The following is a 23,921-nucleotide window of genomic DNA, read 5'->3' as shown; positions in this document are numbered from 1 at the left end:
CACGCCTGTCTATAAATGGTACAGTAACACACCGTTGGGTAGTGGCCTGTGCCACCCAGAAATGTGCATGGCATTTCCCTTCAGATGACACGAAGCTCAGATTAGGAAGGACCGAGGGGACTTTTGTTTATGTTGGAGACGTGTGGCTACCACGACTGGGAGAAGTGCCACTGGCACATAGTGGATGGAAGTCAGGGTGTGCTAGCATCCTTCCCTGCCTAGGATGTTCCTATTACAAGAAATTATGGCTCTCCGTGTTGAACACCCTGTGGCATATAACATATGCCATCTCTCTTTTTATTGAGTAACTTCCATGAACACCTTCCCAAGAAGTCCTGCCACCCAAAGATCTGGACTTGGAAACACCTTATGTGGCCCTGTCTCTGTCCAGGCTTAGGCTCACTCGACTTGGGGACCATCTGCTGAGTCTCCATCCCACTAGGTTTCAGAGGCCTCTTTCTGCCTCCCAGCCTGTCTAAGGCTGGTCTGGGTGAATGGCCGTTGATTGGTGCCCTACCATCTCACCAGCTTGCTCTTCCCTCTCATCAGGAAATAGCCAGAGTTCTATTGTCTTGCCCCTCCTCTTGGTTTGGGGGTCTTAGACTTGCACTTCCATGAGCCTGGTTAGGTATCTAGGTGGCTTCCTTCTCAAGGCTGAAGACCTTGACTCCCTTCTGACAAATGGGCTGATAACACCTAACTCTGCCAGCTTCCAAGGCTGTGTGACTGTCTGCCGAATTGGCTGGAAGTTTGTAATCGTATGAGTGGGTCAGGCATTAAGGTTGCCCCAGGAAGTCACCCCAGATTACTCTCCTATGAAGGGCAATGGTGAGGGGAAGCCCTGTGCACAATGATAGGCACACAGGAGGGGGGATACCCATTGATGGCCTGAGCATCTCCATAAGGCTGGGATTTGGCCCTGTGACCCTGGACACCTTGTATGGCTCCTTTTTCACCCCACCCTGCCTGCTCTGTCCACAGTGGACCGCTCCTCTCTGACTTGACTGGTAACGGTGTTCTTTTTCCAGCTAAAGATTCCTCCCCCTGGACAGGCTTTATCACTGCTCACAGGGCCTCAGCCCAGTACCTCCCTCTGTCCAGTCCAGCCTAGGTGGGAGGTCTTGACTCCTCCCCACACCTGGGTCTGTCCCATTTCCAGGCCTCTGTGCTGTCCTCCAAGAAAACTGGGTTCACCGTGTACGACTGCGGACACCCTGATTCAGTGCCTGGTGCAGTTTCAGAGCAGACGTCGACTCAGATCTTCCAGACAGGGGAAGTGAGGTGCCCGCCCCTCCTCATGATCCTAAGTCCTTAACTTCTGGAGCGGACCTTTGAGCTCTAGATCAGGATCCTCCAAGCCAAGCCCGGGGAGCCTTAGAGACTTTCCACAGTGAAAGTGACTCCTGGCTGGGATGCGCTTGGACCCTCACAGGCCGAGTTTTATGGCAGCAGGGGCGGAGGTGTGTGTCCCAGTGGAGGGTCCCGAGTAGGCTCAGGGAAGGGACCGGAGAAGATCCTGGGGAGAAAAGAAGGTCGCGGTTTATACTGGAAGCATCCAGGGCGGTCTTTTGGCAGACCTGCGGCCCCCACACGACCCATAGTTGCTCTGGGCCGCGCCATCGCCCTTTTAAGAAGGGGGTCCCGCGCCCGGTCTCCCGCCCGCGCGAAACCCCTAAGGGCTACGAGGATTGGGGGTGGGGAGAGACGCGGCGCAGCTGTTCTCGGGAGGAGGCGGGGTCTGCAGAACGGGGCGGGCAGCGGGAGGGATCTAAAAGACCCAGCCGGGTGGACTGGAGGCGGAGCGGGGTCTCTAGGGCGGGCCTGGCGGGAGGGGAGGTCTGCGGGGCGGGCCCGGGGGCTGTGTGTGTGCCGGGCGGGGCCGTGGGCAGAGGCGCTCGCACAGCGCCCGTCCTGCCCACTCTGGCACGGCAGCGCCCGCGGGCGGCGCGGGCACCATGGGCTGCTGCTCCGGTCGTTGCACGCTCCTTGCGCTCTGCGCTCTGCAGCTGGTGAGTCTGCGGGATGCGCACCAGCCGGGGGAGGCTCCCGGGATGACGGCTGATGTCCCCCTCGAGGGCCTGCACCGTCGGATCCTGGCCGCGTCCGGCTGTGTGCACACAGGGACGTGACGTCCGCAGATGAAGGGCAGCGGCCCGGGACCGCGCGGAACAAAAGCCTTCGGGTGCCGCAGTCCTCGCGGGACGCGCTCAACAAGTCCGGTGTTCGGGTCCCACACGCTCCCAAAGTGCATGTTGCTGCGAGTGCGAAGAGCGCGCGCGTGTGACCGCGGCGCGGGTGGCAAAGTTCTGACTCTGGACACGAGGGTGCGGGGTGTGTTCGACAGTGGGAATGCCTGGAGTGTTTCGCGTGTGAGCGGGCACGGTCTGCTCCGTCCCACAGCCCTGGGCTCCCAGCGATGAGCTAGCCGGCCCCCTGGATGCAGACCCTTGCCAGAGAACTTGGGCTGCAGTGGCCAACTTTCCACCCCTCCTGGCACCTGAAGGTCTAGGGTGCCTGGAATGTGGGAGATTCTAGGGTCTGCTGGAGGAGCGGGCTAAACAAAGGTAGCTGGAGAGGCTCTTTGGCCTGATGCTTTGGGGCCTTGGGTCTCTCTGGTCTTAAAAAGGAAACGATTGCTTTGTTGTCTTCTGGCTGGGTGTGTGCCTGAGCCCTCTTGGACCTGTTGGTTTCTAAGAAGCTCTAAGGAGAAATCTTGGGCAGTTTGGGGTGCTATTCTTTGGGCACACAGGTGTTTTGCACCTTCAGGAAAGAGGGCAAGGCTTGAGGGTAGGTACGAGGTGGAGAGTCTGCAGGCTTCTGCTGGGCAGGGCAGGTTGGGCTTCTTGGAGCAGTCTTCACACTGTTTCTGTGAGAAGCTCCTGGGAAGGCAGGGATCTTGAATGCCCTGTGGGGTGAGTCAGTGAAGGATGGGGTTAAGGCTGGCTGTCAGTGAGGTTCAGAGTCTTGCCATCAGTGGCTCAGACTGCCATTTGGTTATCATGTGATGAGTTTGGTATGAGGCTGTTACCTGACATGTAACATGCAAGAGGCTGGGAGAAGCTGGTGTTCCAGTCACCTCCAGTGAAGGATGTGACCCTGGAGTGCAACAGCTGAAATGCCCCAGAGAACTGTCAGGTCAACTGGATGGCAGCTGGGAGGCTGTCCTCCCTCCTCTGCCTGTGGATGGAACAGTCCTAATGCCACCCACTGCTCTGGTCTCTGAATGTGGGTGGGGGGCACAGGGACAGGAGGTCCTGAGGCTTTCTCTGTTTTTGACAAGCGTGAGACTTTTCTTGTTACCAAGTTACAGGACAAAGAACCCAAGCAACCCTCCCCCTAAAAACAGCGTGAACTTAGCAGGCTCTGAGCCAATCTAATGCTGAGGCAGTTCTCAAGCCTCGCTTTGCTGTGATGACAAGACTGGCGAGCCAGGGCCCACCAAGGGGTCTGGAACTGGATCCTGCAGGGTCACAAAGTACGTGAAGTGGGAGACACTGTGGCCACAGAGCCATGGAAAACAGATCTGGGTGCCTTGGCTCAGAAATGAGAGGACGCAGTATATCCCCCCTCCCAGGGACTCCCTTCCTGAGGCAGCAGCTGGAGGCTGCTCCTTAGGCTGTGGCTCTGTGGCAGATATGTGCAGCTGACGCAGACCCTAGCATGATCCTCATAAGACAGTGCCTGGAGTTTCACAATGGGCAAGGGCACTGGGGGCCATTTCACCTCCTCTCTAGTCCTCAGGTAAAGGCAGGTCAGTCTCTGTGAGGTATGAAGCTGGGTCTCTTTCCTCAGATGCTGGCTTCTTTGCCCAGAATCCATTATATAGTCCCCCCCCTTTCTGTGTGTGTGTGTCTGTCTGTCTGTCTTTCTCTCTTTCTCTCTCTGTCTCATGTAGCCAAGATTGGCCTCTAACTCACTATTGTAACTAAGGATAACCTTGAACTTCCAATTTCCTGTTTCTGCCTCTACCTCACAAATGCCAGCATTATACACATAGAGCACCACACCTGGTAGCTTTTGTGGTACTAGGGATTGAATTCAGTGTTTTGTGCATTTTACCAGTTGAACCAAATCCTTACCCCCCCCCCAATTGAACACCCCAAGTCTCCACCTCAGGGTCTCAGCTCCACCTGGCCTCTGTTGACCTCAAATAAATATATAAACAAAATTTTTAAAAATCCTTCAAAATAAAGTCATAACATTACCTAGAGGGATTAAGAAGCCACATCAAGGAGGTCAAATGGCCCCTGGACCCCTGGACCTACCCAGGAGTACTACCCAGGGGTAATTCTATGTGCAGGTCTCCTCTGGGCAATGGGGGCCTGCTGGGATGAGGACAGCTGGAGTTTGACGCTCAAGGCCCATTCCAGACCAGGCATTGCCATGGTATCTGTAGACAGACTCTGTCCTCAGTCACAATGGTTGACATGAAACAAGTCAGCACACAAACCACTGTGTGACTCCACAGGGCAAGTGTATGGCAGGGGGCATTCTACCATTGCTTGCCTGGGCCAAGGGTAGGACTAAAAAGCTGCCCGTGGGCATGCAGGGGCAAAAACTTTGCATCTTACCTCAAGGAGGGGCTTGCATTTTTGAGCGGTTAAGAGAATGTAACAGGGCCTATGCCAGAGAATGGAAGCAGAAGTAGAGGTTGATGGGCAGGACCTTGATCACTCAGTGAGGGGCTTGGCCACTGTTGAAGGGGTTCAGGGGAACAGGCCTCCTCAGAGACCAGGGGGCTGCCAGTACCCTGTTCTGCAGGACAGGAGGTCTCCCTAGCCACAGACAAGAGCAGGCTGGCCTTAGGGTTTCATCACCAGTCCCCAATCTGAACACAGAGCCAGGCCTCTGTTGCAGTCCTGTGAGATCAGGATGGACAGCCATCTGAATTCTGGTGTCTCTGTCAGTGGGGTCATCACTGTCTGCAGCAGTTCTGTAAGGATCTTGTCCCTCCTGGTGCAGTGGGAGGAAGTGCCTGGTCAGGGCTCTTCATGACAGGGGTTCTGGAGATCCTGGGGGTCCTAAGGGCCCTTCTGGACTGGTTCAGCTTCTACGTTCAGTGATACTAGCAGCTCACCAGTGTGTTGGGGTGCAGTTCAGAGATAAAGTACCTAGCATGTGTGAGACCCTGGGTTTGATCCTAGCACTGAGAGCACAAACACACACAAATTCAAAGGCTTGAATGGGTTGGAAACATTCCATTCCTTCTGTTTCCTGTTCCCACCGATACTCAGAGGCTGTTGAGATCTGCTTACTTCTAAGCTATGTCATTGTCTTCTGTGGTCCTCCTCCTAGGAAGCTGGATGTGCATGTACAGGGTGAGGACTTGTAGTCCCAGCCCCTTCTTCACCTGCAGGGGTGTCCCAGGATGGCCTCTCTGTCAGTCTGACACAGCCTTGAAGCCCAGAACCCCAGAACCGTGCTCTGGGGCACAGATCCTGACCCCATAAGTTCTAGGATAGGGAAAGCCTATGACAGAAGAAGCAGGGAGCAGGGATCACCTCCAAAGTGGCCAGGGATCAGGTCATGAGAGGCCTCTGTGAGGATTTGTGGGACCTGTTGCTTCTCTGGGGTTCTGGAAGCTCTGTGGTGTCCCTCTTGGTGCTACTGGCTAAGCAGTGGACAGCATGTGGAAGGCCTTGGGCCCAGCTTGAATCTTAAGAGCTCATCTTTCAAGAACTCTGTAAACAGAGGCCAGGTGGAGCTGAGACCCTGATGTGGAGACTTGGGGTATTCCTAGGGAAGGGCCCCCAGTGCCCTTTCCCCTCCTATGGCCAGGAGTATGGCATGCTGGGTGGGGGTTCTGTTGCTCAATTTGCTCAGTAGCTTCTCCCCCCCCACACCCACCAGGCTGTGAGCCAACAGTCCTAGCATTGCTGAGCACCCCACACCCTCCTCTGGATCAAGCTCACTGGGTCCCAGTGACCCCACATTCCAGGCTCAGAGCCACACCAGGGTGCGTCTGAGGTGGAGGAGGGGCAGGTTCTGGAGGAATTTGGCAGATCACAGAAAGAATCTCCCTCAAAAAAATTATCAAAACACCCCCACAGGAAAGCAGGTCTGGGAATATCAGGACAAGAAGCCCTTGACTGCTCCTCAGTCAACCTCTTCTGACTCCCTCTGCACATGTGCACACACATAGGTGCACACACAGGTGCACATGCACATATTGCTTTATTTTTTAAATATTTTATTTATTTATTTGAGAAAGAAAGAGACAGATAAAGAGAGAATGGGTGCACCAGGGCCTCCAACCACTGCAAATGAACTCTAGACACATGTGCCATCTTGTATATCTGACTTACTGGGGAATCAAACCTGAGTCCTTAGGCTTCACAGGCAAGTGCCTTAACCACTAATTAATTCTCCAGCCCCAGCTTTATGGTTTTTTAAAAAAATATTTTATGAGAGAGAGAGAAATTATGGGCATGCCAGGGCCTCCAGCCGCTGCAAATGAACTCCAGATGCATGCACCACCTTGTGCATCTGGCCAATGTGGGTACTGGGGAAACTAACCCGGGTCCTTAGGCTTCACAGGCAAGTGCTTCAATGGCTAAACCATCTCTCCAGCCCTGCTTTATGTTGTAGTCAAACACAAGACTGACATGTTACCTGACCTGCCTGCATCCCAGGCAAACTCTAATCATGTCTGAGGACGTAGAGTTGCTGGACAAATAGTTGGATGGGACTTCAGGATGCAGAGAGCCATTAAGATGAGTCCAGAGGGGCTGTTTCTACCAAGGAAGGCCCAGGCAGAGAAGGACATGGGGTTTCTCTCCCTTCCTACTATGTGCAGCTTCAGCCATGACCGGGAGTAGGCAGTGTTATGAAACAGAGCCTAGCCTAGGATCTGCCTATCCTACAGTGACATGCCTTCTGTGGAGCCCTGCCTAAGGCATTGGAGGGAAGGGAAAGACACTTATGGGTAAGCACAAAGATCCTCTCAGATCCAGACCCAGAGTAGAACAGGTCTGGCCCAGCTCTGGAAGGAGGTACAAAGTATACAGTCCCTGCTCCAGGCCTCTGTGGCTGCCTAGCCTGCTGCCTTGGAGTGGTTAAGGCCAGGTCAAGGTGGCTTCCACCTGGACATCACTCCTGCTGTACAGGAGGTGCTCAATGCATGTTGGCATTTGTTGACCCTGAGTTACAGCACCTTCTGGGGAAACCAGTGTGGCTGTCTGAGGACCATCCTCTTGCTGGTCTGTGAGTCACTGTTCTTTCTTTCTTTCTTTCTTTCTTTCTTTCTTTCTTTCTTTCTTTCTTTTTTTCTTTCTTTCTTTTGAGGCAGGGTCTCACTCTAGCCCAGGCTGACCTGGAATTCACTATGTAGTCTCAGGGTGGCCTTAAACTCATGGCGATCCTCCTGCCTCTGCCTCCCAGGTGCTGGGATTAAAGGCATGTGCCACCATGCCCAGGAAGTCACCGTCCTTTCTGCTCTGAGTCTTCCTAGCTCAGGTGGGATCCATTTGTGGCTGATGCTCCTGGATGGAGACTCTTGGGCCAACTCAGCCTTTCCTGTTGTTCATGGTGATTGTGGGGTGTATATCGGCTCTGGTAGCTTGAGGACTCCTGGGAAGGTCCAGGGGTCCAGGGGCCATTTGACCTCCTTGGTATGGCTTCTTAATCCCTCTAGGTAATGTTATGACTTTATTTTGAAGGATTTTTAAAAATTTTGTTTATTTATTTATTTGAGAACGACAGAGAGGGGGGAGAGAGAGAGAATGGGTGCATCAGGGCCTCCAGCCATTGCAAATGAACTCCAGATATACGTGCCACCTTGTGCATCTGGCTTCAATGGGTACTGGGGAATTGAGACTCAAACCAGAGTCCTTAGGCTTCACAGGCAAGCGCTTAACCATTAAGCCATCTCTCTAGCCCTTGGAGTAGTTTTAAGTGTGGTGGTGCATGCCTTTAACTCCAGTATTCTAGAGGCAGAGGTAGAATGATCACCATGAGTTTGAAGCCAGCCTGGGACTATAGAATGAGTGCCAGGTCAGCCTGGGCTAGAGTGAGACTCTACCTCAAAAAAGATCCCCCCAAAGGAACCTTGATTATTCACCCCACTTGAAATTTGAAGTATTTTTTTGTTTGTTTGTTTTTTCAAGATAGGGTCTCACTCTAGCCTAGGCTGACCTGGAATTCACTATGTAGTCTCATAGTGGCCTCAAACTCACTCTGCCTCCTGAGTGCTGGAATTAAAGGCATGTGCCACAATGCCTAGTGAAGGAGGGTTTTAAAAAATATTTTAGGATTGGGTGATTTTTTAAAAAAATATTTATTTATTTATTTATTTATTTGAGAGACAGAGGGAGAGAGTGAGAGAGCGAGAGAGAGAGCGAGAGAGAGAGCGAGAGAGAGAGCGAGAGAGAGAGCGAGAGAGAGAGCGAGAGAGAGAGCGAGAGAGAGAGCGAGAGCGAGAGAGAGAGGGAGAGGGAGAGGGAGAGGGAGAGGGAGAGGGAGAGGGAGAGGGAGAGGGAGAGGGAGAGGGAGAGGGAGAGGGAGAAACAGATAGAGAATGGGCACGCCAGGAACTCTGGCCACTGCAAACAAACTCTAGATACATGCACCACTTTGTGCATCTGGCTTTCATGGGTACTGAGAAATCGAACCTGGGTCCTTAGGCTTGGAAGGCAAGTGGCTTAGCCACTAAGTCATCTCTGCAGCCCAAAGGGGGAGTTTTGAAGGTAGTCTTCGCCTATTCCTTGGAAAGTGCAAAAAAAAAAAAAAAACGCCTCTGCCTGACACCCAGTCCCCTCACATTAGTGAGGCTTCAAGGAAGGACACACATAATTTGATTGGGATTCTAGAGCACTATGCTTTGTCTCCAAAAGAGGCAGGCCTGGCAAGCACAGGACCCTTCTTCTATCCCTCTCCTGTAGTTTCTCCTTGTCCATCAGGCAGCCTGGCCTGAGCCTCCTGGCTGTGTCTGATGCTATGAGTACAGGGATGGGGAAATCACACTGCCTGGCAGCACCCTTCAGCAGACCCACTAGCTGGCACATGGTTCACTGATGGCCTGTTGGCACTTACTGCTATGTGCTGAGCCCATGGTCACTGTGGGTCTCTCACGAGGTGCCTGGCAAGCTTTTCATTCTTTGCAGGTTTTTACTTTGAGATATATTACAGACGTTTCAGTAGTTCCAGGTTCCCAGACTTACTTGGTATATTAGTTTCTTTTCTCATCATGGTAACAAAATACCTGAGAACACAACTTTAAGAAAGAAACATTTATTTTGGCTCTTGGCTTTTGAGAGATTTTAGCCCATCAGGAAAGTCTTGGCGCATGAGCAGCCCCCCTGGTGGCGAGAGCATGAGGTAGAGACTGCACTTGTGCAGACCAGGAAGTAGAGTGCAGGTGGGAACAAGGGATAGGAACAGCCCTCAAAGACCTGCCTCTAGTGACCTACTAGGCCTCATCTCCTTAGGGTTCCACAGCCTCCTAACATAGTGCTGAGGAGCAAGAGCTTAAACCATGAGCCTCTGGGTCCACATTCAAACCAGGTCACTCATTAAGTCCATCTGTGGTATGTCCCTGAATCCTTTGAAAGTCACAGAGTTGGGCTTCTTTCCCTCAGTACCCCAATGTGTGTTTCTCTCATGTGTTCCAGGTACAGCCCATTGAGAACCCTGTCTAATGCTCTGGGTGAGGCAGTAGCTGGTCTGGAGAAGTCTTTCTTGGGACTGTCATCTGAGGCTGGCGGCTGCTTCTTTCTGTGGACAGCATGGTGGCCACAGCATCTGATGTGCCTGTGTGCTGTCTGTGCACCTGTGAGCAAGTGCTGTATGCAATGCACAGGCCAAGCAGGCTCTCTGGCCCTACTGTGGGTGAGGGGAAGCCCTAGCCTGTGTCTGTAGTCAGGCAAGGACTGGCCAGGATGAGCAGACCTCACCTCAGATGAGAAGACCCCACCTTGGATGTATAGCAGACAACTTCAGGTTCACTGAGATGAACTTCCAGACCAGGCACAGTTATGGAGGAAGGGATATTTATTGAAGCTTACAAATCCAGGGGAAGTTCCATAATGGCAGAAGAAGCTGGCCTGTCTTCACAGGGCCAAGCAGAGACAGAGAGAAGCACAAGCTTAAAGGTCAAAAGCCACACAGCACACTTCAGGAACTCCTGCTAGGCACACTTTGCATATTTTTAGACTGAAATCTGAAACCCACCACCACACCTTAAGATCCACCCAGTAACATTGCCTCCAGCCAGGTGGCTGCAGATGCAAACTACAAACAAATAAGCAACTGAATATATTGGGGGCCATCTATTCTATTCAAACCACCACAAAGGCTCAGCAAGACTGTGGGAGCAACAAACTATGTGTCACTTGTAACTTGTTGACTCCAGCCTGTACTCACTGCATGCAGGCAGAGCGACATTCTGACCAATCCTGGAGGGATTTCTGGCATTTTTCAGTGAGAAGAGCGTCCTGGTTGAGGTGCTAATTCCTTAGACATGTTGGAGCTCCAAAGTGGACAGATAGGATCCTATAAAAATAAGGTAAGCCCCTGAGACACCCCCCCCATGGATGCCCCTGATCATGCCTTTCATATGAGGGGCATCAGTGAATGATGGGGTAAGGCAACAGCCCTCAGCTCCATCCTCAGTGTGTCTGTCTGTAAGCATTAATTCACAGCCCCTTCCCTTTCTCAGCATAACAGGCAACCAGGTGTTTATTATTCCCTGTTAAAAAAAATACTGGGGACTTGAGGAATGGCTTAGTGTTTAAGGCGTTTGCCTGCAAAGCAAAAGGACCCAGTTTGGATTCCTCAGGACCCACGTTAGCCAGCTGCACAAGGGGGCACATGCATTTGGAGTTTGTTTCCAGTGGCTGGAGGCCCTGGCACACCCACTTATTCTCTCTCTCCTCTCTTTCTCTGTCAAATAAATAAATAAATAAAAATAAAATATTAAAATAACATACTGGGCTGGAGAGATTGCTCAGTGGTTACAGGCACTTGTTTGCAAAGCCTGATGGCCTGGGTTTGATTCCTCAGTACCCACATAAAGTGCCAGTCACACAAAGTGGTACATACATCTGGAGTTTGTTTGCAGTGGCTGGAGGTCTTGATGCGTTCACCCACACACACACACTTACTCTGTCAGTGTCTTGAAGTGTGCACACATGTCACTGAGGAGCTTTAAAAACAACATATTACTTGTATATCATTCTTTCCCTTCCTTGGTTCCTCTGTCCACCTGACTGGAATCTGCAGAGCCAGGGAGTTTCATGATGACCCCAAAGTGGAGGTGAGACCAGCCCGCTGGTCAAGAGCCACCTTGCTCACCTCTGTCACCAAAGCAACCATAGAGAGACTAGCAGACTCTAGGAGACAATGGACCTCTATGCCCAGTACCCTGAACAGATGAAGGTTTTGTTTGCCACCAGAGTGCCTAGGAAGCACCTGGGAGCCAGTGCTTCCTGTGTGTTTGCCCATTGGCCCACAGTTGGAAGGTGGGGAGCTGAAGACAAGAGGGGGAGTCTGGCTCAATAGAGGACCACTATGGTGGTGACATTTGGTCCTGTGAGACTTGGAAATGTTTGTTGGGTCAAGCCATAAGCACACAATGCCTGTTAAGGGTGATGGTTAAAGAAGGGTTTGTGACCCACCTGGTCCAGCTCTTCATACAGAGGCAAAGAGGGGACACTTTGAAGAGAGGCAAGATCTGGCCACAGCCTTGGACTCTGGAGCTTGGGGTCACCCCCTTGGGGTCCACTACTTCTCATGGCCCACCTGCTCCTAGGTCACAGCCCTGGAGCGGCAAGTGTTTGACTTCCTGGGCTACCAGTGGGCACCCATCCTGGCCAACTTCATCCACATCGTCATGGTCATCCTGGGGCTCTTTGGCACCATGCAGTATCGGCCGCGCTACATCGTGGTGGTGAGTCCACTGTGCTCAGCCACCTCTGCTGGTGGGAGGCAACCAGGGTGGGGAATCTTTCAGCAGCATCAGATCCCACTGTCCTGGAAGTCGCCTGAACACCCCTAAAAGGCCAACCCAGACTCCACATTCAGACCTTTCTCCTGCCTGGGCATCCAGAATTCCCACATGGACAATGTGGCTTTTGCAAGGCTGTTTTCAGGAGTGGTTGCATGTTTAGTATGCATAGGTAGGTGCCATTGTGAGGCCTGTCTTTCAGACAAGGAAACAGAGATGCAGAGAGCCTTTCTGGTGGCCCATTGCAATGTGGACCCTAGCTTGCTCAACACATGTCTCTTGCACATGCCATCCTGTGTCTCGTCAGAGGCCTTTGCCAGGGTCGGTTGGTGTGTGGTCAGTGTGGACCAGGGATCTACAGAGAGCCTGTGGGCAGCGTTGTAGTTTTGTGGGCTTCAGGCTTTGTTGAAGCTACACAGCTCTTTCAAAGCAGCCCTGGACAAATGGCACCACAAAACACAATACAACACAACAACAAAAGCTCACTGAAGCAGGAGGCTCTTGGGAGAACTCATCTGGGGAGTTTTGAGAGCACTCTGTGACTGAGACCTTTCTTGTTCCTCACCAACCTTGGACAGCCCGAGGCACCTCTAAGCAAGGACACCCGCCAGCAAATTACCCTCCAAGCCCACCTCTCCTGAGTTGGCCCTCCTTCCTTTCCCTCCTGCAGGGCTTCCTCCCTCTCTGTCTTCTCTCCTTCCTTCCATTACTTAGTCCTATCTGGTACTACTGATAGGTGATGAATTCTGAGGGCCCTGACTTCATCCACCAATTAACCCACCCCGTCCCCTCCTTTTTTCCCTTTTAGATAGGGTCTTGTTATGTAGCTCAGGCTGACTTCCAACTGGCTGTTTACCTGCCTCTGCCTCCTGGGTGCTGGAATTACATGCATACCCCACCATGCCTGGCATTGAGTCGGTTCTTCCTAATGCCCTATGTCCTAGGGATCTGGGTAGAGCAGGACCACTGCCATCCATGGTGCAGCTGAGGGAGACTGCTCTAGGCTCTGACTCCTGCCCAGGGTGGGCTTAGGCAAACTTTCTCCAGGCTAAGCATTGGGATATCAGATGCAGGCAGCCTTCAGCCTTGCAACAGTCAGAGTCGAGGAACCCCAGACTTTCTGTGTGCTTGTAGGATGTTTTTCAAGGAGCTGGGCAAAAGAAGGTACACACTCCTATGTTGCTGAGCTCAACTTCTGTCCCCATCCTTTCTGCTCTTCCTAGTACACTGTGTGGACAGCAGTCTGGATCACCTGGAATGTCTTCATTATCTGCTTCTACCTGGAGGTGGGGGGCCTCTCAAAGGTGAGTAATGATGGGAAAGAGGTTTATCCTCCAAGGTGAGCCATCATGTGACATTTGATGTGATTACGTGTTCATCATGTCTACTGACAGTGGTAGGGGCTCAGTCTATGAACAGCTCTGTCCCCAGCACTGAGACCATCTTTTGCTGCCATCAGAGCCTCAGTAAAGGTTTGGGGAGACTGGATTGCAGGTGGTGAGGGTTGTCCTTGAGGCATTGTGGGTGTCAGTGGGTCAGGGCCTCTAGATGGGCAGCATACAAGGAAGGCCTACTGGAAGAGGACCTTAGAGCCCAGGCAGTGCCAGGGAGGAGTTGAGGCTGAGTGGCCAGCCAGCAAAGGGGTATAGGTGAGACATTCTCAGTGCTGGTGGATCTGGGTGCAGGCCGAGTGGATTCCTGTCCTGTAGCCAAGTTGGGTATTCTGTCTTGGCCAGCTGCAGTGTGCCACCTGAGCAAGCTTTGGAGTGGTATGACCTCACTCACCTACTGTGGAGTGACACACAGTGGTGTCAGAGATGAAGCAGCCTTGATTAGGGTTGTGCCACACACTTTGCACATAGTTCAGGGACAAGCAGGGGAAGAGTTTGACTCTAGTGCTTAACTGTTCTCTACTCTGGCTGGTGTACAGTAAGACTGGCCCACCCTAGGGGGAGGGTACAGTCAATGAGACTGATATGAGGCCAAAAATAATTGGTGGCAGCTTTGGCTAGGGATAAGAAAGAGGGTCTCGAGGGACCTGAGACACCATGAGAGAAGTCTTGAGGTCTTAGACAAGAGGCCTTTTTGGAGGAAGGAGGTGAGGGCCAAGGGCCAGCAGAGTCAGGTCTTCCCACAAGGGAGGAGCTGGGGTGCTCTTGCTCCCCACCTCTCACAGCTGGAGCCCAAGGGGATGGGGCAGTGGGGGTAGTCTGTTCTTGCCTTCCTCATGCCAGACTGTGGTGAGTGGGGGTGTTGCAGTCCATTTCACATTGGTGGGGCAAACTCCCAAACAGACACAGTTTATGGGAGGAAGGGATTTATTTCAAGCTTATAGATCCAAGGGAAGTTCCATCAATGCCAGAAGCTGGATCCTTTTCACAGATCCAAGCAGATAGAGGAGAGACAGACAGACAGACACCACCAGCAGCCAGCAAACACACACCATCAGAATGCAAACCTGCTCTCTACACCTTTGGGCTGGAATCAGGTCCACCCCCAAATACACCTTTGGGCTGGACCCCAGGATCCGCCCCCAGTGACACCTCTTTCAGCCATGTGGCTGGAGACCCAAGCTACAAGCTTAATAAAACACCTGAGCCTATGGGGGACATATATTCACATTCAAACCACTTCAGGCGGCTAGCTACCTTTCAATGTTAATCTGTGACCCTTTGTCCCCAGGACAGTGAACTCTTGACCTTCAGCCTCTCCCAGCATCGCTCCTGGTGGCATGAGCATGGACTGGGCTGTCTGCATGAGGAGGCATCTATGGCTGCTGGCCTGGGGGCCTTGCACAGCCAGGCCCTAATGGTGGACACTGGCTGTGCCCTGGACCACAGTTACGTGGAGGGCCTGCACAGTGGCCTGCAGATCTTGCTGGCGGTGAGTGTGGGGCTGGGGCTAGTGGAAGGGCATCCAAAGGCAACCAGAAACAACAGCAGGAGTGATCAAGATAGAGGTTCCTGTATCTTCCAGTCTACAAGCAGGGGAGGAGCCTGCTACCTGTGTGGCAGACCTCAGTGGAGCTGGGGGAGGGAGATGAAGACTCTAGCCTAGCTGATCAGGCTGCCAGTGGGTCTGGCTGGTAACTAGGTTTAATCTTAACAGGACTGATGGACTTGGGTGGTGCTTCAAGGCTTCTTCTCAAGACTAGGGCCCTTGGGGACATTTCAGAAGTTCTCATCGCCCTAGAGAGAAAGCAGGATGGGTGGGCATTTTCTGTTACACAGCAGGCTGATAGGGTCAGCTCTGAGCTCATCAACCAGAGAAGTCTGTGTTATGGGCAGGTTCTTTGACACAAAAGAGACAGCACTGGAGGTCTAGCCCAATGCTCACAATATCATAGGCTGCTGCAGACCCCCGGGTGTCTTATTGTGTGGTCAGCAGGGAGTTTCTGTACTGTAAGCAGCCCCTGTTTTGGTTGTGACCAACAGCTATGATTTACTAGCAAGCATTAGATGCCAGTGTCCTGTTCATGGCCACACCCTCTAGACCCTGTTTGTTGTCTGTGTTGCTCCTGGTACAGTGAGCAAGTCTCAGTGAGGTCAGAAAAGGTGAGACCTTGTTATATTCCATCTGTGTTCAGGAACCTTACCAAGGGGACACATCAGAGAAGGCCTAAAGATACCCTATGGCTGTAATGGAGTAGAGTGGGGGGCAGAGTGCAGAGCATGGTAATCCAGAGGACCTGGCAGGGGAACTCAGTGGCTGTAAACCCAGCACCACATCAAAGACATGGTAGCAAGCACTTTCTCTACTGAGCCATCTCCCCAGCTCCCATGTTGAATTCTTTATGAGTGAGCATTGGGTTTGACTTGTTCTGCAGTGTGTCTATCGTTGAGTGCTCTGTTTAGCAAATTATTTGAACATACTTGTTTTCCCAGAACTTGGGTGGTAGAGGCCGGAATAGCAAGATCATCCTCAGTTTGAGGCCAGCCTGAGCTACTGAAATACAGTAAAGTTAAAACACAGGCAGTTAGGGAAGCATAGAACAGAAATGCATCTCTAGGGCTGGGGAGATATCTCAGTGATTAAAACAGCTTGCTGTGCAAGCTTGATGACCAGAATTTGGATTCCCAGAACTTGCATAAAGCTAGCCAAGATCCAGTGGCCCACACAACTGTCATCCCAATGTGTCTATGGCAATGGGAGGAAGAGACAGGAGACTCTTGAAGCTCGAGGGCCAGCTAGTCTGGTGTTTTCAGCAGCAAACAAGAGAGACCCTGTCTCAGACAAGGTGGAAGGTGAGGAGCAATACCCTGTGGTTGTCCTCTGACCTGCGCACCCTCACTATGGTGTGTGTGTGTGAAAGAAAAGAAATCTATTCCCTCAAAGTTCCAAGGTGAAAGGTCCAACACTGAGGCGTCAGCAAGCCTGGTTCTGTCTGGAGCTCTGAGGAGTCTTCAGACAAGGTGATCACTGCAGAACTTGGCCTGCGAAAGCACTACTTTCACACAGCCTTCTCCCCACATGTGTATCTCATCTTTCCTTTCTCTGAAAAGAATATGAGCTTTTCGTTTAGTGTCACCCCTGCCATCCAGCCTCATGTGAATGCTCTGTACAACCAATTTCTACCTATGAGTACACGCTCTGGCACCAGGGATGGGACTTGAGCATAGCTATGGAGTACAGACTTCAACTATGGCAACTAGGCATAGTTCCTCAAAACCCTGCAGGACTGATGTGGTAAGCTTCTGCCTGAGAGAACTGCCCCAGACCCCTTCCAAGGCTGTGTCCTGCTCACAGAGAGCAGGAAGATGTTGCTTCAGAGACCTGCCTTGTCCTTGGTAGCCCATGTGAAGGAGGAACATGTTTTCCTAACACCATCATCCAGTGGGAGTCATCTTGTTCCGCCCTGCCAGAGGGCTGAGTACTTTTGACTTACCTATGTGTGGCTAAGCTGACAGGTGGCTTCCTAGGATCTCAGCATGACCCCGGTGTGAGGCTGCCCCTACCCAAGCATTTTCCAGCTGGCCAAAGATTTTCTGGTCCCTGGATGGAACACAGAGGTGCAGCCATAGTTCGTGAAGTCAGGACCTGCTCTGCAGGCCTCTTTGGCACTTATTGGCTCCTTTGCGAGCAACAAGACAGCTTGTGGGTTCAGATGGTGACAGCTTCCTGCTGTGCTGCCTTAGGGAGCCACTTGACCTCTCTGGGCTTCACTTTGTAAGATGCACATCATTTTGGTGGGTGGGCTCAGTGGGCCTGGGGGAGAAGCTAAGGCAGATGTGTTGGGGAAGGTGTTCAGAGCATTGAAGCAGCAGCGTGGCCCATGGGAAAATGGGCACCACAATCCGGGTTAGTCTGCATAGGAGCCTGCTCACACTGTGAAGTCCCTCAGCCTTCCTAGTGGACATGGCGGTGGCAGTACAAGGTGCTGTCTGGGGTTTGGGTTCACAGGACAGAGATTTTGCAGCTGATGATGAAAGCTGGATTCTACAACATATGAGAACATCTGCAGTGTGAGAAAACATGCGACAGATGGGGCGAGTGGCCTTGTGGGCCACAGATGGCCTTCTCCTGACCCATGTATCCCGTGGAGGTTAGCCCCCTGGTAGGGCACAGAAGCTGGTTTCTTCTGCACAGGTTGCATAGATGAGAAGAATTTTCCTAAAACATGTTGGAACACAGGCATGTTCCTCAGAAGAGAAAGAACAGATTTGGAAAGATGCCATGTCAAGGCTTCTTAAACAGCAGACTGGACAAGGCAGTAGCAGAAAGCTGGATGGTCAAGAAGGTCCCAGCTGAGGGTGTGACATGTGTCTGGGTAGGCCAGTGCTGGAGGAAGGAGAGCCTGCGCTTCAGTGGGAGACAGCCTCCACTGACTCAGTTGATCTGGGCCACGGGTGCTTGCTTTGCCTGATGAGAAGTTCAGGCCTCTGCTGTCCACTTTGGGTGGCCCAAGAGAGGGGAAATCCAGCTTGGTTTTGATCAGACTTCCAGAGAGAGAAGGCAGAGGTGGGAGAGGGCTGCCAGAGGAGCAAAACGGGTATTTGAGGAGCCCAGGGTGGATGAAGAGGTGGTGGGAGGCCTGGGGTATACTGGTAGAATGTCATTTCCGATGTCCTGAGGCAGGGTAGATGCCAGGCTGGACCAAGGGCCTTCCCCAGGAGAGTTTGGCTATGTTTTATCACCACAACCAGCTCCCCATGGGGAAGGTGATCCTTGGGTAAGACCCCTCCACCTCATGCTATCCCATTAGCCAGCAAAAGCTATTTGGGAACCATCTCAGGCTCTCTTCAGAGTGAAGAGACTGTACTCACAGGTGAGCAGTTGTCCATTTGTCTGCACTAAAGCTGTGCAGGGTCTTAGCCACAACCTGGCTATGTGGTCCTTCTCATTGGGTGGGGGTGTCAGCCATGGTGGCCTCTTGGGAGGCTGCTGTGTCAGGTCATTGGGGAAGGAATCAAGACCCAGAGGGTAAGTGAATCCCTTGAGGCTGCCTGCTACTTAGTGGCAGGGCTCACTGCATACCTAGGAAGTCCTCCATATACCATCCTACCATAGGCCATCCTCCTGTCCCTTCTCTGCTAGCCTGGACTGTTTTCTTTGATCAGGCCTCCCCGGCTATGGTGCCCATAGATGGCACCTCCCTCTCTCCAAGTCTCTACTGAAGTCCTTCCTTAGCTTGAACCCATTGAAATGTCTTGTCTAGGCTGGAGGGACTGGGTAGCAGTTAAGAGCACTTCCTATGCAATCATGAGGGCCAGAAGAGGCCCGAGAAATTGCTTCAAGTTTGATCCCCAGGACCCACATAAACAGCTGAGTGTGGCCATGTGCATCTGTAACCTCAGTCTCATAGAGTAACAGAGGCCTGAGAATTGCTAGAACTTAGAAGAAAAAAAACCCAAAAATAAGCAAAAAAAATCCTACTAAGCCCTGGGATCAGTAAGCCTCTGGCTCAAATAAGAATGGGCAGAAGAAAGCCAGCGTGGTGGTGCACGCCTTTAATCCCAGCACTGGGGAGGCAGAGGTAGGAGGATCACTGTGAGTCCTGAGGACAGCCTGAGATGACAGTGAATTCCAGGCCAGGCTGGGCTAGAGCAAGACCCTACCTTGAAATCACTCCCACAACCCCTCCAAAAAAGAATGGGTAGAAAAGAGAGGAAATAAGACACCTGACATTCTTCTCTGCTCTGGCAACTGCAGGTTAGGCGCACTGCACCACAGTTGAGCACATGGGGCACTGCATTGCCACATCCCTGCGCAAGCATCACACCACCACCCACACATTTACACACAAGGTAAAAAAAAGTATCTCTGTATCCGAAATCAGCCAGGCTCCTAGCAAAACTGTGGCCTCTCTCTGATCTGGTTGGCTTCCTACTAGCCAACCTCCTCAGAAACTAGCCTGTCTGCATGGCCAACCTTTCGGGCCAGAGTACTAGATGTGGAGGGTCTGCACGTTGCAGTCATGCCACAGCTGAGCAGGAGGGGCTCAGAAGACACAGTGTGGTCACCTGGAGGATGCCAGTCTGACCATCTTGGCTCATGTCTAGACCATAGTGAATATCCTTACCCCCTCTGGGCTTCCTTTTCACATTCTCTGGACAATTCCAGCGCTGTTTCCCTGGGTACAGCCTCATGGTGAGTGGGGGCTGGGGTGGCAGTCCAAGGGTCGTGAAGCGGGAAATTGTCAGCACCATTCAGGCCGGTTTGGAATCCTCTTCACTTGTGTGCTGCCCATTGAGTGGGTTAGGAGAAAACAGATGTCTGGAATTTAGGAACTCAAGATGCAGTGCAGGTCAGCTGCCTGTTTCCATACAGAGACAGAAATCAAGGCCTAAGAGAGGCAGGACCTCAGTGATAGGCACGATGGTGCTCCAACAGGCTGGCCTGGCTACCTTCACGCCTGCCCTCTTGTTGTGTTTCAGCTCTTGGGTTTCATCTACGGCTGTTACGTGGTCAGCGTGTTTACAGAAGAAGAAGACAGCTGTAAGTGTGCAGCTCACAGAGGTGACAGCTCTGTCTGTACTGGCTGGGGCAGGGCTGAGGGTTCCCTGTAGTGATGTTCCACATCCAGTGGTCCTTCACTCCTTGCCATATACAGGCTTGAGAAGAGAGGGAAAAGTCCAGAAACCTAGAAATAGGGGTCCTAGACTGTGAGCTCCAGGCTCAGGCACTCCTATGTTAAAGTGTCTATCCTCACAACTCCACAGAGGCCCCTGGAGGAAGGTATGAACCCTCAGGGACAAGGGACCCCTTGTCCTACTGGTCACATGTGTCCATATGGGGCCTTCACAGCAGTGGAAACCCATTTGTACACATTATTCTTTTCCCTCTGCTCATAGACCCTTTCAGTCTTCCTTTAACTTGCAACATGTAGCACGGTAATTCTCTGACCATTCCTTGGGTCTCCTGGCCCTGACACGGTCTCATGGAGAGACCTTACAGACAAATGACAAGTGGAGTGGGTGGGCAGACAGGGCATTGGCTCCTGTGAACAGAATCTTATCCAGAGTCCAGATAGAAATTCTGAGCCATCTGTCCCTGGGAGTTGGTTCATGGAGTCAGCTGTCCCTATGTTCAAGAGACCAGGGCTTGATTCTGGAGGCTGGGAATGGTCCCTGGGCCATGGTGCCAGCCCCCAGTGTCCTCTGTGCTTGGTGCTAGATGACCCTTCACATCACAGTTTGATGCTGGGGAGAAAGTAGGAGGAGCTATGCCTGCTGCTTGCATTCAGAGCACTACAGGCAGCCCAGAACTTTGCCCAGCAAGCCAAACATCCCCCGGCTTGTGGGCAGCTTCGTGGGGTAGGTGCTTGATTTTAGTGAAGACCATGGGGGTGATTAGCAGGGTGGGATGCAGCCTTACTTAGGTTGGAGAGCCTCTATTGGCTTCCCTGCCTGACCCTATTCTGGGGAAGGTCTGTCAAATTAGGAAACTATAGACAGGACCACAGAGGGAGCCCCACTGCCTGAGATTCAACCTGGAGCTGATCTGTGTAACGCTTTCCCCTCCCCAGACACTGTCAGCACCCCCCTGCATCACTAATTGGGAACCTGCCACCAGGCATGTTTTCTGTTCTGCCATCTTTCCCATCATTTGGGTTTTATTTGGGTCTTGATTTCTTTCAGTTGATTTCATTGGTGGATTTGATCCATTTCCTCTGTACCATGTCAATGAAAAGCAGTCCAGCCTCTTGTCCAAGCAGGCATATTTGTAAGTATGGCCCACTCAGCCTGCATTAGGGTATTCTCAATGTAAGACTCTTCTCTTCTGGGGACTTCTTCAGGCATCTGTCTGCTGTCTGTTCATCCATCTATCTGTCATTCACTCATTCCTCTCTCTCCTTTTTTTTTTTTTTTGTTTGTTTTTCGAAGTAGGGCCTCACTCTAGTCCAGGCTAACCAGAATATACTATGTAGTTTCAGGGTGGCCTCAAACTCATGGTGAGCCTCCTACCTCTGTCTCCCAAGTCTGGGATTAAAGGCGTGTGCCACCATGCCCAGCCACCTCCTTTCTTAAAGCAACTTCATGCCCAGCCCTGGTTAGGTGTCAGGGTGTGGTGGCTGTAGGATTCAGTCCCACGTACTGAGTTCAAAGTCTGGCAGGGGCAGATCCTGTGGGAATATGGTCCCAAAGGCACTGATGATAGGGTAGGAGGGGTATAGACAAGCTACTTCCCAGGGTCCCACTGTGTCTGGAAGTATAGAGGTATGGGGTGTTGGTCTCCTATCTTTGGCAAATCACGTTTTTCTCTGAGGCAGTGCATCAGCCCTACAGATCCTGGCCTGGGCTTCTGACCCTTCCCTTTGAAGCAGTTGTCCTGGTTATGTTTTGTTGCATTCCTGGGGTCCTGGGGTTGGTGTCAGAAGAGGTGTTTGACTGTTCTTATGGTAAAGCTGCCTTCTCTAGCTGCCCAGACCCCCAGGGTGCCTCTTGCCTGCCTTCTGGTGGTCTAGGCTATCATGACCAGCAGGCATCACATGTGGCAGGAGCCCAGCTAAGCCTATGCAGGCCCCAGAGTCCTCAGACTTGATTACCCTCCAGAGCATACCTGTGACCCTGAGCAAAGCCTAGATTTGGCAGACCTTCATGGACGGGGCAGATCTTGGAGAATTTCTCTCCGGTGGGGAGCCTGGGTGGGCAGGAGGGCCTGAGGTGATCCCCTTACTCCTCTTCCAGCCCCATAGAGATGTTTGCATCCAAAATTAGCAAAGCACAAAACCTGTCCTGGGTTATGAGAAGCCCAGCCCCTACCTCTGACCCCTGACCACTCTTTTTGGTTGTTTTCGTTTTTCGAGGTAGGGTCTCTCTCTAGCCCAGGCTGATCTGGAATTCACTTTGTGGACTCAAGGTGGCCTTGAACTCATGGCGATCCTCCCACCTCTGTCTCCCAAATGCTGGGATTAAAGGCATGCACCACCATGCCTAGCTCCTTGACCACTTTTTGCCAAAGGTTGGCAGCCCTCTCCTCCTTGGTTTTGTGGAATTTGTGACTGAGATTCTCTGAGGAGCTGGTTGTACAGTCCTCCCTCCTTCCCTCAGAGCTCTGACCTTCACCTTTTCCACAGGCCTGCGTAAGTGAGGAAACAGCTGACCCTGCCGCAGCCTCAGCCACAGGGACAATGAGGATAGGCCCTGGGCCTGGGGCCACTGTGCCTGTCCAGCATCTGTCCAAGCTCACCTTGGACACTAGATGGGGATGGGAGTAGTGGTAGAATGCAGACCAGCCTGGCTGCAACTTCAAGTTGTAATCTCCTGTTTCTAAAAATAAATAAATAAAAAGAAAACACACCAGAAAGAAAACAGAAACAAGAAAACTGCCTCCTATTCTCTTTGAATAGAGCTGATGGATTTCCAGGAGTTCCCTCCTGGGTGCCCTGCCTTGGGGCTGCAGGACCTGCAGGCTATGCCCTTCATGTCAGGATAGGCTCACCAAGGGTGGTGAGTCAGAAAGGTGCATCCCCACCAGGAAGTCCGTGTGAGTTACCGAGACCCCAAGGCTGCCAGTATCCTAAACAAACTACAGTGCCCTAGCCTCAGTTTATGCCCATGCAGAGCCCCCAGACCTACCTTAGGAAATGAAGCCAGTGGGGTCCCCAGGGCTAGACCAGGGGCCCTGCACCTCCCCTAAACTGGAGCCCTGGAGTCTGGGTGTACCTCGCAAGTCTTTGTGATGAAAGAGAGACCTTAGGAAAAGAGTCTGAAGACCCCTTTTCCGTCTCTCCAGGTAGCCACAAGTAGGTAAATCAAAAGGACCCAGCCCTCTGACCCATTCTTCCTGCAGACACATGAGCTTGACAAATCCATTCTGGAAGTGTAGAATACAGAGTAAGTGAGCCTTGGGGATCAGAAAGGCTGTGTCCTCTGAAGAGGAGAAAACTTTGGGAAGTGCCTGGCAGTAGCTGGACCCCCAGCAGGTGCTGCCCTGCCGATTAGAAGCAGAGGCCTGCTCGGCAGTGGATGGGAAATGCTGCCAGGGTGCTGGAACAGAGTCTGGATGAGCACCAAGGGAATACGACACTTTATTCCCTTCAGAAAGATCTAAAACCCTACATCATTACCATCCCCCCTCACACTCCAAACAGGTTTTTCTTCATGCTGAACTGTGGTCCAAGAATTGGGGCTGGGCTGCAGTGGCCAGTAGTTGGTATCTTCAGCAGACTACATGGTGTGGGGCAGGCTAAGGCAGGCAGGGTGCCCACCCAAATAGTACAGTGCCTGGAGGGAGAGGAGGAGCTTGAGTGAATCCCCAGCTCTCATAAGACTTATCAGTTAAGCCAGGCACCACCGACCCCAGGGACTTCCCTAACCCATCACCTTGTCATGCCAGAGGACTTTCAGGCATGTATTTGGTGCATACTGACCTCTTGAGAGCCCGAGGAGTCCATGGCGCCTGTCTCTCAGCTAACATGGGTATATCTTTTTTTTTTTTTTTTTTTTTTTTTGGTTTTTTGAGGTAGGGTCTCACTCTAGCCCACGCTGACCTGGAATTCACTGTGGAGTCTCAGGGTGGCCTTGAACTCACAGTGATC

The 23,921-nt window shown here is 52.1% G+C and overlaps 1 protein-coding gene across 4 annotated transcripts; it reads left to right on the top strand.

Moving 5' to 3' along the window:
* Positions 1-1,335: 1,335 nt before the first annotated feature.
* Nkain4 (sodium/potassium transporting ATPase interacting 4) lies at positions 1,336-22,671 on the top strand. Of its 4 annotated transcripts, XM_045157169.1 has the most exons (8): positions 1,936-2,009; positions 10,369-10,501; positions 11,747-11,884; positions 13,165-13,245; positions 14,624-14,824; positions 19,816-19,876; positions 21,019-21,103; positions 22,458-22,671. In XM_045157169.1, exons 2-8 carry the CDS (start codon positions 10,457-10,459, stop codon positions 22,465-22,467), a joined length of 621 nt encoding a protein of 206 aa, XP_045013104.1. In that variant the 5' UTR covers positions 1,936-2,009; positions 10,369-10,456; the 3' UTR covers positions 22,468-22,671. The 4 variants fall into 4 exon arrangements, with proteins under 4 accessions (XP_045013103.1, XP_004669557.1, XP_045013106.1 ...); XM_045157168.1 differs by lacking the exons at positions 1,936-2,009; positions 10,369-10,501 and adding an exon at positions 1,336-1,460; XM_004669500.2 differs by lacking the exon at positions 10,369-10,501 and having other exon boundaries at positions 1,881-2,009.
* Positions 22,672-23,921: the final 1,250 nt, after the last annotated feature.

This window comes from Jaculus jaculus, chromosome 8 (assembly GCF_020740685.1).
Source record: "Jaculus jaculus isolate mJacJac1 chromosome 8, mJacJac1.mat.Y.cur, whole genome shotgun sequence".
NCBI lineage: Eukaryota > Metazoa > Chordata > Mammalia > Rodentia > Dipodidae > Jaculus > Jaculus jaculus.
Note: the sequence above shows the minus strand (reverse complement) of the source record. Positions and strands in the feature narration are given on the sequence as shown.

Excerpts from the sequence above, each read along its gene's own strand:
- Nkain4 (XM_004669500.2), top strand. The coding sequence starts at position 1,956 with ATGGGCTGCTGCTCCGGTCGTTGCACGCTCCTTGCGCTCTGCGCTCTG. Across the intron at positions 11,885-13,164 it reads GGCCGCGCTACATCGTGGTG|TACACTGTGTGGACAGCAGT; the intron begins GTGAGTCCACTG and ends TGCTCTTCCTAG. Across the intron at positions 19,877-21,018 it reads TACAGAAGAAGAAGACAGCT|TTGATTTCATTGGTGGATTT; the intron begins GTAAGTGTGCAG and ends GATTTCTTTCAG.